This window comes from Grampus griseus (genome assembly GCF_964374135.1).
Source record: "Grampus griseus genome assembly, chromosome: 3".
Lineage (NCBI taxonomy): Eukaryota > Metazoa > Chordata > Mammalia > Artiodactyla > Delphinidae > Grampus > Grampus griseus.
The window spans coordinates 90243087-90257548 of NC_139019.1; the positions used below are offsets into that span (position 1 = coordinate 90243087).

Below are 14462 nucleotides of genomic sequence, written 5' to 3' on the forward strand. Positions count from 1 at the left end.
TAGTTTGAAAATGTTTTCCTAAGAGATTCCTATTTGCACTACTGCTTTATGTGGATTGACTTTTTCATTATGAACAACACAGCCCATGACTCATTTTCTAAGAAGCAAGTGCTTGTTTCCTATAAAGAGAAAGCTAGATTCTCTGTTTTCTCTACTAAGGAAGGATCTTTTCTTGTTAATTTACTCATTCATTTCTAAGTTTGTCCTGGAACAACTGACTTGAGAGGCGACCTGGCTCTAGTGGTCCAGAATGAAAAGGGAAAGTGGCCATGGGGATGCCTAGATAGCCAAGTGATAGAATCACTGTGCTTTTCAAAGTTTAACTTGGACTGATGATGTTTGTTCCCAACATTTTCCATCATCACTACCTACGGCAGAGGAAGGCAACTTACCTGTACAGTTCTTTAATGGGAGTTGTTTTGACTTTTAGAGAGTCAGGAAAAGTGTCTTTTTTTTTTTTGCAAAATATTGCAATTTGTAGTTTTCCCTGGGAGATAAACCTAGAAAGTAGGGGTAGAAAGGTATCAGAGACTATCAACTCTAGGAAGCGGTTACCATCCCTAGGGCCAAAGGGACAAGGAAAAGAAATAGTGTTTCTGGAGCCTGGTGGGAACTGAAACCGTGGGGGAGGGAACTGTAGTTATTGAGGATGCAGCTGCTGCTGTAAGGGTAAGGGTGTCTGTGTCAAGACAGAAAGCTATATGGAAGGAGTATCTTATATCTCTCTCCCTTGTCTCATGTGGAAGCCAGCTGGTGATGGCTGTAGAGGTCAGCCTTCTAGAACATACCATCAGCATGGAATTGCGCTGATTGGATGGGGTGAGGGACCCAGCTGTGTGCATGCTTCCTAAGCTCGGTTGAGAAGCTGAGCCTCAGAGATCTCATTTCTGTGTTCCTAGTTCATGTCTCCTTATTGGACTGGCTGGGGGAGCAGGTAAAAATGCCTGATTCCTTGCTATTTGTTAATCTAACCTTGGGTAATCAAAAGTTGGACCACGTTTCTTAACATGAGCATCTTCAGGATTAGCCTGTTTTTTGGATAATATGAATAATAATACATGATGAATGAATAATAATATGAAATTCCTTTGAACTTTGACATTGTAGGTAGTACATACCTTTAAGGGTCATAAGGCAGAAATCCATCTTTTGCAACCCTTTGGGGATCACGTTATTTCTGTTGATACTGACGGTATTCTTATTATTTGGCACATATATTCAGAAGGTAAGAACCAATTTATTGCTTTGTCTTGGGGTAGTATGTGTGTAGCTAAAATTAAGTATCTAGGCAAGCATAACTTCTATATCAGAGGAGTAAAGCAGTAAAAAAAATTTTAAGAATCTTTAACACGTGTAAGGAAAAAGGTTCTAAGTAAAAAATGGGTAAGTATCAATAATTTTAGTCAGCTAGTTAAGCTAACTGTTTATAACCTGCTTAATGTGTTTTTCTGAACTAAGACTAGTTCAGTATTAGTATAGCAGTTCTCCAAGTTTAATGACATGTTATATTATTTTCTCTGGGGTGAATTTTGGTGTATGTTCACATCTGAGTAATACTTGGTTTGTATTTTCAACTTTCAGTAAGTGAAATTATAATAGTAAACTTGAAGATCCAGTAATCTGAAGGAAAATATACATCCTTTTTGTAAGAATATGAGTCAGTGTCCTTTAACTGTGATATTCTTAAACACTGTCACTGAGCTATGTTTATAGGACCATGTTATCTTCAAAGGTTAGGAACTTATCACCGGAATATCCCCAGCTTTCTTCATGTAAAAGACTGTGGGGTCTCTCATGAATTAAAGCTTTTAAGTTTTTTAATCTGTTACATTTTTAGCTTTTGTTATCTCTTGATTAACTCATTTTTTGATATAATGTGTTTATTTTTAGTAAAAATCCTAGAAAGATTGCCCTCCTGGGAGTCATTCCATGTTCTTGTTCAGATTAGTCACTGTTTGTTTTGTCTTTGCTCAGATGGAGGGAACAGAATTCCAAAAGTAGTACCTGTGCAGATGGATGTTAAAAGGCCTTTTATAAAATTAGAGAACCTGATTCTTAGAGTTCAGTAGGCTTTCTGTTGATCCTTATGTCCAGCTTTTTGTTGCTGTTGCTGCAGCACAGTGTCTTCAGGGAGCTGTTTGTGGTGATCTTAAGTAAAACTGTTAGTTACGAACAGAGGCAAGAATCTTTTAAAATAGTATTTAAGTAAAATTTGTCTAATTCTCACCTGTTAATCTATTCTCCTTAAACTGGGGTACACATACCCCTGGGAGTGTGTAGCAACCAGATAGTATGTGAAACTAAAGATTAAAAGAAATGTACCTTCTCTGATATTCAAATTTATTAGGAAATTTAGTGAAAAATTGTTTTCATCGTGGATGAACTGTGAAGTAGAAAAGAAAATTCACACATAGGAATTTTAAACATACGTGGCATTTCAAAAAATGTTTTGATCTTGCAGCGAGAGACAGCTGGCTGTGCCATTTTCTACTCCACGGGGCTATAAGGTCTTCTCCTCTGCTAGAGGTTCTCCTGTGAAAATGTGAGAAGCACTGCTCCTTTCACTGAAGTTTGCCTCTGACTTTTACATGTTTGAGGAGCCAGTCAAGCTCTCTAGATATTTGGTCCTTCACTCCCTAGAATAGCTCAGCTCAGTGCATGCGCTTCACTTGGAACATTTGCTGCCTCTTGATCAAATTATAAAAATACTAAGTCTGATCCCTAGCGTCATTTTTTTTTTGAACCCTTGTTTTCATTCCTGTAAACCAATTTGTCAGTGAAATTTTAAACAGTATTGATATTAGAACTTTTAGAAAATTCTTGACAGTCAAAGTTAAATTTGCAAGTTGACCCTCATCACATTTGTTTAATTTCTCAGGGAATGTTTATAGGTTAGCATATGTCTTTGATTTATATTAGTACATAAATCTTTGATATGGTAGATTTTAAGTGCTAAATATATGGGTATATGAAAAATATTTTAAACTATTTTATTAAAAAGTTACATATTGTTTATAACTTTTACTTTCATAGAAGAATACCTGCAGTTGTCTTTTGATAAATCAGTATTTAAAATTTCTGCAATTTTGCATCCGAGTACCTACTTGAATAAAATACTTCTTGGCAGTGAACAAGGAAGCCTCCAGTTGTGGAATGTAAAATCCAAGTAAGCACAATATTTAGAACATAAGTGATTCTTACCTAATCCTCATCACTACTCCCTGATGCGCACTTAAGTCTCTCAATTCTCCTTGCCTTTATATGTTTATTTGGAGAGCTTTCAGTAAATATACCTGTTTTTGGAGTTATACTCACGGCATCACATATGTGAAAGCTTGGATATGGTCTTGGAACATGGTAGGCAGCTTCATAAATCCTTGTTGAAAAGTATATACTAACGGCCTTAGTCACTGTAAAGAATTCATAAAGCTGTAAAGAAGGCTCTAGTACACAGGATCAGAAGATAATTATGAGATTGTCGCTGGGAAGCTTTTAGTTCTCAGTAAACTAAGAAAGGTAAGATGGCAAAGCAAATCAGTGTTAATTTAGTGCTAGCATTTAGGAATGGTTTTCAGGGTAAAAGTACATTGATCATCAACCACAGACATGACGGATATCTACTTAATATTATTGGTATAGCTTGGGGTCTAGATAAATGATTTTAGATACCTCTGCCTGTTATTTGAACGTTTATCCAGAGAAAAAAATGGCAGCTCACTTTCCTTTGTATAGCGTTAAAAGGACAAACAAAAATATTTGACCATCCAAATTGTTCTTTCCAAAGCCCTTATAAATTCGAAAAGGGAAATAAGATTTTCAGAGGTTTAATGTTTATCCTAGTTCTAATTCAGTGTTTCTGTTCAATTTAATAAATATCATTGACTACCTACTCTGCACTAGGCTGAGGGATAATGACTGAAATATTCTGTGCCCTAAGGTTATCTCTTTAGGTTCTTTATGTGATGTTTACACTCTTTATTGTACATTAAGTATCCCTTGGATAATCACTGAGTGATCTAATCTGTGCCCCTTAAAAAATTTAACATATGCTTAAGTACTTTGTCATTATAACAATTTCATATATCTCTGCTCTATGGATTCTTTATCATTTATGGCTTGATTCTGAAATTTAAAGCAGCGTCAGTATTGCCGTGTAACAGTCATGTAACATACAAGGAGTATTGTAATTATAATATATTCCCTTTTGTGATATGTTTCTAGGAACACGTTGCAGTGAAAAATGAGATCTGCCAATATTCTAAGATTTTATTTTAAATTGTATCTGTCATATAACATGGTTACTCATGTATTTTTTTTCTTTCTATTTAATTTCTTAAAGATGTTGCATAGTAGAGTAGTTCTTAGCAGCTTAGGATCTGGAGTTGGTCTCTCTGGGCTCTGTCAATTTTAGCCATGTGATCTTAGCTTGATTTTTTTCACATAATTAAGTTTCTTAGTTTCTTTATCTGGAAAATGGTGGTATCTACCTCATGGAATTGTTTTAATATATATACTTAGAATAGTGTGGGGCAGAGTAAGAACTTAATAAATATCACCTGTTATTATTTCATTTTTTAATATGTAGTTGACTTTGTTTTTCTCCCCCCCCCCCAAAAAAAAAATAGCTTTCAACTATTTTTCTTGTTGTAGTAAACTTCTGTATACATTTGCGGGATGGAAAGTTGGAGTGACAGCGCTTCAGCAGGTTAGTCTTTTTCTGTTATGTCAAAGAAGAAATGAAGCTCATAGTAGTAGCATCTTTCATTTTCAGGGGCCAACCATATTTTTGGACCTAAAGACAAAATAATATATAGACTAGTGTATCTTTACAAATAACACCATAAAAAATAGTGTTTTGGAAATGTAATTGAAAACAGCGCCTTTGTCTATAAACGTTTGTGGAAACCTTTTTGCCTGGAATTAGGCTCTAAATCTGTGGTTGCTATGGAACCATGTTTACCACTCATTTTGTAAGCATGTAGTCCAGTGCCTTGTAAAGAGCGGAGATGAGTTTTTCAGTGAAGCAAGGGAGATTTTAGGTCATTCGGAAAAATTTGTCAGGATGTTGAGATCTGTAGCTTGAGATAATTGGGGCCCAAATCTTAATAATTCATTAAATGCTTGACTTTTCCAGAAATAACTGCTTTTTGTTTTTATGAGTCTATAGGACATGTATGAATGAATGACTGTATGTCTGCAGAGAATCTTATATCTATTTTGGACACATATACAGCCATGTACCCTTGTCTTTCTAAATATCAGTTGCTTATACCTGCCCAGTTTATATACATTCCTTTATTCTCTCACACTACCGTCAGCCTTACTCTGCTTTTACCTACCCAGAAGACCCCAAAGTTATCAGATGATTAGGTCCTTTGAGGGCAAGACATCATACTTGTTTTAGTATACCCAGCTTCTACACAGGGTCTCATGCGTAGTAGTTACTTGATGGCAAATTAATAACATGTTAGCCTGATTCCATTTTGTAATGGTATTAGACATTGATCTTGTGTGCTAAAATAAAGAAATTTATGGAGTCTGTATGTAAGACCATTTATAAAATGAAGATTATAGGGCTTCCCTGGTGGCGCAGTGGTTGAGAGTCCGCCTGCTGATGCAGGGGACACGGGTTCGTGCCCCGGTCCGGGAAGATCCCACGTGCCGCGGAGCAGCAAGGCCCGTGAGCCGTGGCCGCTGAGCCTGTGCGTCCGGAGCCTGTGCTCCACAACAGGAGAGGCCACAACAGTGAGAGGCCCACGTACCGCAAAAAAAAAAAACAAAAAAACAGAAGATTATAATCATAGACTATTAGATTAGATATTCCATTATTTCTTTTGATAACACATAAGTAATGATGTACTCATCAGTATTATTAAAGCTATTAATTTAATTTGATTAAGAAAATAAAAAGTTGAGTAATTTAATTTTCAGGCACCAGCTGTGGATGTTGTTGCTGTTGGTCTTATGTCGGGTCAGATTATCATTCACAACATTAAGTTTGATGAAACATTAATGAAGTTTCGTCAAGACTGGGGACCTATTACTTCGATTTCATTTCGCACAGGTAACTTAACTTTTTTTTTTTTTTTAATTTATTTTTGGCTGTGGTGGGTCTTCGTTGCTGTGCAGGGGCTTTCTCTGGTTGCGGCGAATGGGGGATACTCTTGCGGAGGTGCGAGGGCTTCTCATTGCGGTGGCTTCTCTTATTGCAGAGCACGGGCTCAGTAGTTATGGCGCACGGTCTTAGTTGCTCTGCGGCATGTGGGATCTTCCCGGACCAGGGCTTAAACCCATGTCCCCTGCGTTGGCAGGTGGATTCTTAACCACTGTGCCACCAGGGAAGTCCTTAATTTATTGATTGATGAAAATTAAGAACACTTGAAATGCATTAGTTTGAAGCTCATAGAGATTTTCTTAATATTTTCTTATAATTTAATCTAATAGAAATGAATGAAATACTGGAATATAAAGAGCCAAAGGAATATTGATAGATTATTGGTGTATAGTCTTTTTTTAAACTTTATATTTATGGATTAAAAGGATGGAGAGAGAAATTCTTAAGTTTAATTGTTTTAAGTTGCATGTTTTTCTTTATGTATTCTATTTTAACAACAGATGGTCATCCAGTAATGGCAACTGGAAGCCCATGTGGCCATATTGGACTCTGGGATCTAGAAGACAAAAAGTTAATCAATCAAATGAGAAATGCACATTCTACAGCAATTGCCGGGCTGACATTTCTCCATAGAGAACCACTTCTTGTCACAAATGGTGCTGACAATGCTCTCAGGGTACTATGATTCTTACCTTTCTTGGCTCATGTGTCCTACCCTTTGGTTATTATAAGCCTGCTGTACTGTATCAGCCTGGAACCTAGCAGATGAAGGGAATATGGGATAAGATATTGATACAGATGAAATAGAACGCATAGCAGGTTACATGATTTTAGTAAAATGAGAGAGTTACAGCTTAGCTTTTCCCCAGCCCCCACTCCAGGGTCAGTGGTCTGCACGCAATACCCAGTGCCACATTTGTATAGGAGATGATTTGACTGCTTGCGGATCACTTAAAACATTGTGGAAGAACCTTACTTTTTTATTTCTTGGCAGATATGGATATTTGATGGTCCCACAGGTGAAGGCCGGCTTTTGAGATTCAGAATGGGACATAGTGCTCCTCTTACCAAAATAAGATATTATGGACAAAACGGACAACAAATTCTTAGCGCAAGTGAGTTTCTGCTTTGTGCATTAATTTATTTCAGCAAGTAATGAGAGCAGAGTGTTTAATATTTATTAGGTATTTAATATTTATTTGGTATTTACACAGTTTTAGATTCAAATGCCCCTTTGAGTGACTTGGAAATCTGGGTAAAATGAGGTGATTGTTTTTGAATACTTCAGGGAACGCTGTAGCTGCTATTACTTTTATTTGGAGTGTCGTTCTATTTACTAATCCTCAGAGACAGAAAGGGCAAATTCCAGAAATGTGGCCCTTGCCTATACAGATAATCTACTGGCAGTTATTAGCACCTCAGTTTATCCTTTGTTCTTACTAAATGGCATTCTGTGTGCAGTTGAATATGATAAATTAGGTAGTTGCAATCAGCTCGCCTTTTAAAGTGCTGCAAACTAACTTCAAGCTTTCTGTAGAATCTAATATTATAAGAGCTGTGATTTAAATGGTCCATTGTTTCAATGAAGCTTGATTAGGCATTTTCTCTGTATATCAACAGGTCAGGATGGAACTCTTCAGTCATTTTCCACAATACATGAAAAATTTAACAAGAGCTTGGGACATGGTACGTCATTTGCAAGATAGAAAAAAACTGTTGGTCACACACAAAAAATCATTTCAAGATTCTGTAAGATAATCAGAGGAGATTTCATTGATAATTTCCTCTTTCTTCAGATGAAATAAAAATCCTTTGTATGAAAGAGTAGTAGTAAGATACTTAAGATCGATGCTGCTATGGAAGTGATTGAGGTGCTACTGTAAGGTTATTGAAGAGTTAGATATCTTAGGTGGTAAAAAACATCTTAAGTGGTAAAAACACTGCTGCCACCGAAAAGACATTAACGATCTAACTTGAGCCATCTGCAGACTATAACATTTTAAAGATGGAAGGAAGCTTAGAGAAAGCATCAAAGTAAGAAGCATCCCATCTTTTTGCAAAAAGGGCTCTTTTATTCTGTATCCCTTCCCATGGTTTCTGTTATTTGAAAGAGTTTGTTTATTAAACAAAAATGTTCAGTTTTATTTATAATTACTCTTCTTTGCAAGCCAATATCCTGGCTATTCATGCATGTATATACTTCCAGATGAATTTCAGGATCATTTTAAAATCAATATCCAAAATAATTCTTCTTAGAATCAAATTGGAGAGATTTGATATTTTTAAGAATCATCACATCTAGGAATATGATATATCCTCATTCAAGTTGTCTTTAATGTTCCTCAGTGAAGTTTTTTTAGTTTTCCTCCTATTGGTCCCACATATTTAAGATTATTCAGTGATATTTTATATATTTTAATATAATTTGCTAATATTTATTTTTTTGCTAATATTGTGACTGCAGTCTGTTCATTTATATTTCTGTCATTGTTAATACTACTGATAATAGTGGTAATATCATCTTTATTTTGCACCTGACTTAAATGGGAATATCTTGAAGTTTATAGTTATATGACAATGAATAGCTTTTTTATATATACATTTTTCATTAAGAAGATTTCATAGCTCTATTCCCTTCTCCCCTAACCACAGGATTAATAAATAAAAAGAGAGTCAAACGTAAAGGACTTCAGAATACCATGTCAGTGAGACTTCCACCCATCACAAAGTTTGCAGCTGGTAAGAAACTTCATAATGTGTTTCGAGTTCTGCTCTGTCATTTATTTCCTCCTATGTATTTCTTTATTTCCTCCATTTTAATAAATGTTTTTACAAATATTAATAAGCGTCCGGAGGGTAACTCAAAATATATTTCTTTATTTCTCCCATTTTAATAAATGTTTCAGCAGATATTAATAAGAATCCAGGATGCATCCCAAGTGCATGCTAGTCTTGTGTGAAGACTGAAAATGAGTTATTTATAATTTGAACTTGTTATCTAATAATTTAGGCTTTGTTCTCTGTAAGCTATTAATAAACAATGTTTGCTATTTCATTTTGTAGCTCTTCTATTTATTCTATTATATGCCTGGTATAAGAAAGTCACTAATGTAAAAAGGTGAGAACTGAGAACATAGAGCTCTGGCTAATTTAATAAACATCTGAACATACTGAGGTCTTAGTATACTGTGTCATTTGAGCAGTGCATCATTCGAAGAAGTGATTTTAAGAAAAATGTAGATAGGTGATAAGATTGTTGAGCGAAAACTATCATAGAAATAATTGTATAGGCACCATTTCCATTTCAAGGTTATTTATAACAACCTGATGACTGGTCATTTTTTTTTTTTAACTTTAACCCCCCCTCCTGTTTATTTTCTATCTTAGAACCTGAGTGGTCTTTCTAAAAGATCTGAATCATGTCATTTATATGCTTAAAAATCTTTCATGGCTCCTTATCACCTTTTGGGTGCAACCTCCTCTCCTTCACATGGCTTTCAAGACCCTTGGTAATGTGACCTAGTGGCCTTGTCCTCCTGCCACCCCTCTCAAGACACTTACTTGCTGTGCTTAATTTTGTACAAGTTACTCTTGGGCCTGTGTGTGTGTCTCAACCTCTCTCTGCTCTAGCAACCCCCCCCCCCCCGATTAATTTCTACTTGTTTTACTTCTTTCAGGGACCATTTATTACTCTCCCCAGTTCTCTTAGTAAACTCTTCCTGAGTGCTCTTACAAGACACCATCTTACTTTATTGTAATTTCTTCTAATCAGAATCTCTTGTTAGATTGGAAGCTCATTGCTCTCAGAAATTACCTGTTTACCATCCTGTCCCTAGTGCCTAATTACAACATAGAATATTAAATGCTTAATAAATAAAATACGTGAATGAATGAGGGAGGGAATGAAAAGCAATTTGATTTATGCTTTTAATTATGTTTTAGAGGAAGCTCGTGAAAGTGACTGGGATGGTATCATTGCTTGCCATCAAGGTAAGCTATCTTGCTCAACCTGGAACTATCAAAGATCTACAATAGGTGCTTACTTTCTCAAGCCAAAAGAGCTGAAGAAAGATGACATAACTGCAACAGTAAGTGAACTTGTTTTTAAGGGCGTTTTCTCCTGTAAAACTGTCTTGTGGTTATCTTATTATACTCAAGTTTATTAATGATAATATTCATTGAAAGAACAAAGAACATAGTTTAACATTTTGAAATTTTTCCCTAATAGTGTTAAGTTTTCCAGCTTGGAGAGAATTATTTTAAGTTTAAGTTAAGTTTTGCTTAATTAGATGTTGTATATTGGTTATTTTAATTTTCTGATTAATATAGGATTACTCAGGATACACTTTGAGGGGGATTTCAGCATTTATCAATATACTTTCGTACCTGAATTATGTTGAGTATATAGTACTATATTCAGTGAAAGTGAATCTTAAGGTTTCTTCCTTCCTTTTCTTTCTTTCAATGTAGGAGTAAGATTCAGCTAAATCTTTAATGAGTTAAAGATGTAGAAGTTATTTAAATCCTTCATTTCTTACATTTGTCTGATTGAGTACTGTCTAAGCCTTTTTTAAATATGGTTTTTAAATGCCACTGTTAACTTATAACTTCTTACTCCTCTATTAAAATTTTATTTTGTTTTCTTTTGATAATAATGTAAGTCGTCTATTGGGTTCAGGTTTTAAGGTATAAAGAAATGATGTCAAATTTGGTTTGCAGAATCGTTGCCTCTGCTTTTTCAAAATAAGTTTTACTGATATATAATTCACATACTGTAAAATTCACTCATTTAAAGTGTACAATTTAATGGGTTTTAGTGTATTCATAGAGTTGTGCAGTTATCACCAAAATCTAATCAGTCTAATTTTAGAGCATTCTCATCACCTCAGAAAGAAACCCTGTACCCACTAGCAATAAGCCCCATCCTCTCACTTTTCCCCTTTGCCATCTCCCCAACCTAGGCAACCACAACCTACTTTCTATCTATAGATTTGCCTATTCTGGGCATTTCACACAGATAGAATCATACAATATATGGTCTCTGTGACTGGCTTCTTTCAGTTAGCATTTTTAAGGTTAATGTTTTTAAGGTTCATCCATGTTGTAGCATGTATCAATACTTTATTCCTTTTATTGCTGAATAATATTTCATTTTCAACTTTTGAAATTTTGTTTAGCCATTGATAGATGGTGGACATTTGTATTGTTTCTAGTTTTTGACTATTATAAATAATGCTTCTGTGGACATCAGTGCACAAGTTTTTGTGTGGACGTATGTTTTTGTTTCTCTATATTTACATCTGGGAGTGGAATTGTTAGGTCATAATGTAACTCTAACGTTTTTGAGGAACTGCCAACCTGTTTTCCAAAGTGGCTGCACAAGTTTATATTCCCACCAGCAATGTATAAGGGTTCCAATTTCTGTATGTCCTAGCCAACACTTGTGCTTATCCGTTCTTTTGATTATTGCTGTCCCAGTGTGTATGAAGTAGTATATCACTGTGGTTTCTGATTTGCATTTCCCCAGTGACTTAACAACGTTGAGCATCTTTTCATGTACTTATTGGCCATTTCTACATCTTTGGAGAAATGTCTATTCAAATTCTTTGCCATTGTTTAATGGGGTTATTTATCTTTTTCCTCTTGAGTTGAAATAGCTCTTTATATATTCTGGATACAGGTCCCTTATCACGTATGTCATTTGCAAATATTTTCTCCCATTCTGTGGGATGTCATTTCCTTTTCATGTTGGTGTCATTTCAGCATAAGGGGTTTTAATTTTGAAGTCCAACCTTTTTTTTTTTCTTGTGGTTTTTTGAAAAATATCGCCTAACTCAAGGCCATGAAAAATTTACTCCTGTGATTTCATCTGAGAGTTTCATAATGTTAGCTCTTAAATTTAGATCTGTAATCCTTTTCGAGTTAATTTTTGTGTATGATGTCATGTAGGCATCCAAGTTCATTCTTTACATTTGGATATCTAGTTATGTCAGCATCATTTGCCCAAAACACTGTTCTTTCCCCATTGAATGGCCTGGGTACCCTTGCCAAAAATTGTTTGACATGAATGTGAGGGTTTTTTTCTGGATTCTCAGTTTTCTTTAATTGTTCTATATGTCTATTTTTATGCCAGTACCACACTGTCTTGATTATGGTACCTTTTTAGTAAGTTTTTTGAAATCAGGATGATTGAATCTTCCAAGTGCTTCTTTTTTCAAGATTGTTTTGGCTATTCTGGTCTATTGCATTTCCATATGAATTTTAGCATCAGCTTGTCAATTTTTGCAGAGAAGGCAGTTAGGATTTTGATAGGGATCTTGTTGATTCCACACCTCAGTTTGAGGAGCGTTAACCATCGTAATATTACTCCTGATCCATAAACATGGGATGTCTTTCCACTTAATTAGATTTTTAATTTCTGTTAGCAGTGTTTTGTAGTTGTCAGTATACAAGCCTCATACTTCTTTGGGTAATTTTTCCTAGAATTGTATTCTTTTCAATACTGTTATAAATAGAATTCTTTCCTTAATTTCATTTCGGATTGTTCATTGCTAATGTATGGAAATATAATTGATTTTTGCACATTGATCTTGTATCTTAACAACCTTGCTGAACTTATCTATTAGCTCTATTAGTTTGTTAGATGCCTCTGCTTTTGAAAATGCATATTTCAAGTATAACCACATTTGATCCTATTTTGTACAAATTTTTTTTGTTAGTATGTGTGCTCTGTTCTCCATAGTACAAACATCTACTCTTAAGCTTTTATCGGTAAGCCATAGAGAGTCTATCTTAAACTTCTTAAGTTTACCTGCAAAGTTTTGAGTAGCTATTGTAATAGTAGTGGTAATAATAATTACAGCTAACATTTTTTGTGTGCTTACTTTGTTCTAGGCTCTCTGCCTAGCACATATCAGTATTATATTATTTTCACAATAGTCCTATGATAATGGAGTATTGTTAGCCTCTTTTTATAGGCAGTAAAACTGAGGCTGAGGCTTACTGTAACGAGTAATATGCCTGAGATCGGTAAAACTAGTAAATGGAAGAGCTGGGATTTGAACCTAGGACCACTCCTTCTAGAACCTATGTTCTTAACTCATAGCCTATAATGATCACTCATAGAACATTGTGTGTGTGTGTGTGTGTGTGTGTGTGTGTGTGTGTGTGTGTGTGTGTGTGTATACACACATACACACACACAATGATACTTAACTGGTGCTGGGTTGGAGTCAGCTATCTGGAACAAAGCCAGGAGCCCATAAGTAGTAAACCAGTAAGTATTTATCAGAGAACCCATGTGCTAGAGTACAATTTGTCAATCAGAGGTAACCTTCTTAGCTTATTCATTTTTGCTTTGCTTGTGCTGTCTTCAACAATAGGTTAGAATGAATAAGTAAATAAGTAAAAGGAGACTTCCAGAAGCAGTCGCATTAACAACAATAAATCCTATTAAAATAAATGCAAGTTCCAGAAAGTACAGCAGTCCCCCCTTATCCATGGTTTCATTTTCCATGGTTTCAGTTATCTGCAGTCAACTTTGATCTGAAAATATTAAATAGAAAATTCCAGAAGTACACAATTTATAAGTTTTAAATTGCATGCCATCTGAGTAGCACTGTCCCTCTCTGTCATGAATCATCTTTTTATCTAACGTGTCCATGCTCTATACACTACCTGCCCATTAATACAGGAAAAAACATAGTATATATAGGGTTTGGTGCTGTCTACTGTTTCAGGCATCCACTGGGGGTCTTGGAACATATTCCCTGCAGATAAGGGGGACTACTGTATAGCAGGGCCATCAGGGACCATTACTTGTAGGTTATAGCCTAGTATCTTTATTAGTTCCTGAGAGCATAAATATATAACATAGCATAAACATTTATGAGTTGTTCAGAATAGGTAAAATTATGTTAGTGTTCTATTTGAGAAGATAGAATGCTTTATAAGGTTAGTCCATAATTTCCTATCTAAAACTTTTTTTAAGTTATAAGCTATAATTGTCTAGAAAAAATATAGATGTAAGTGGAGCATACTTCTGTGGATGCTGTGTAAAGATATCTTGACTCAGTGGTGTATCAGTCTTATGCTGCTTTGCACAGTTAAATATCCTCCGTTGAATATTTTCTTTTAGGTCTTAGAAGTCATCTGTTTCTTTAGGCATAAATTCAACAGTTTTTTGAATTAACTCTTGGGTGGGTGACATCTGACTGATGCAGTGGCAATGAAGGATTTCTCTGAGCATGACCGACCACATAGCCAGTCTCATGTTTTTAACAGAAAAAAAGACATCTTTTTAATATAATATTTCTACTTTAAGTATTAAAATATGAGTTTATTTTAC

At 35.2% G+C, this 14462-nt stretch overlaps 1 protein-coding gene across 1 annotated transcript in view; it reads left to right on the forward strand.

The window, feature by feature from the left end:
- Window positions 1-14462, forward strand: part of WDR36 (WD repeat domain 36) — a 37700-nt gene that overhangs the window by 3599 nt on the left and 19639 nt on the right. Inside the window, exons 4-12 of the mRNA XM_082651526.1 lie at window positions 1108-1225; window positions 3034-3166; window positions 4651-4705; window positions 5932-6064; window positions 6616-6791; window positions 7110-7230; window positions 7736-7801; window positions 8768-8854; window positions 10058-10203. Of these exons, the coding sequence (XP_082507652.1) occupies window positions 1108-1225; window positions 3034-3166; window positions 4651-4705; window positions 5932-6064; window positions 6616-6791; window positions 7110-7230; window positions 7736-7801; window positions 8768-8854; window positions 10058-10203 (1035 nt within the window). The remainder of the gene's footprint in view (window positions 1-1107; window positions 1226-3033; window positions 3167-4650; window positions 4706-5931; window positions 6065-6615; window positions 6792-7109; window positions 7231-7735; window positions 7802-8767; window positions 8855-10057; window positions 10204-14462) is intronic.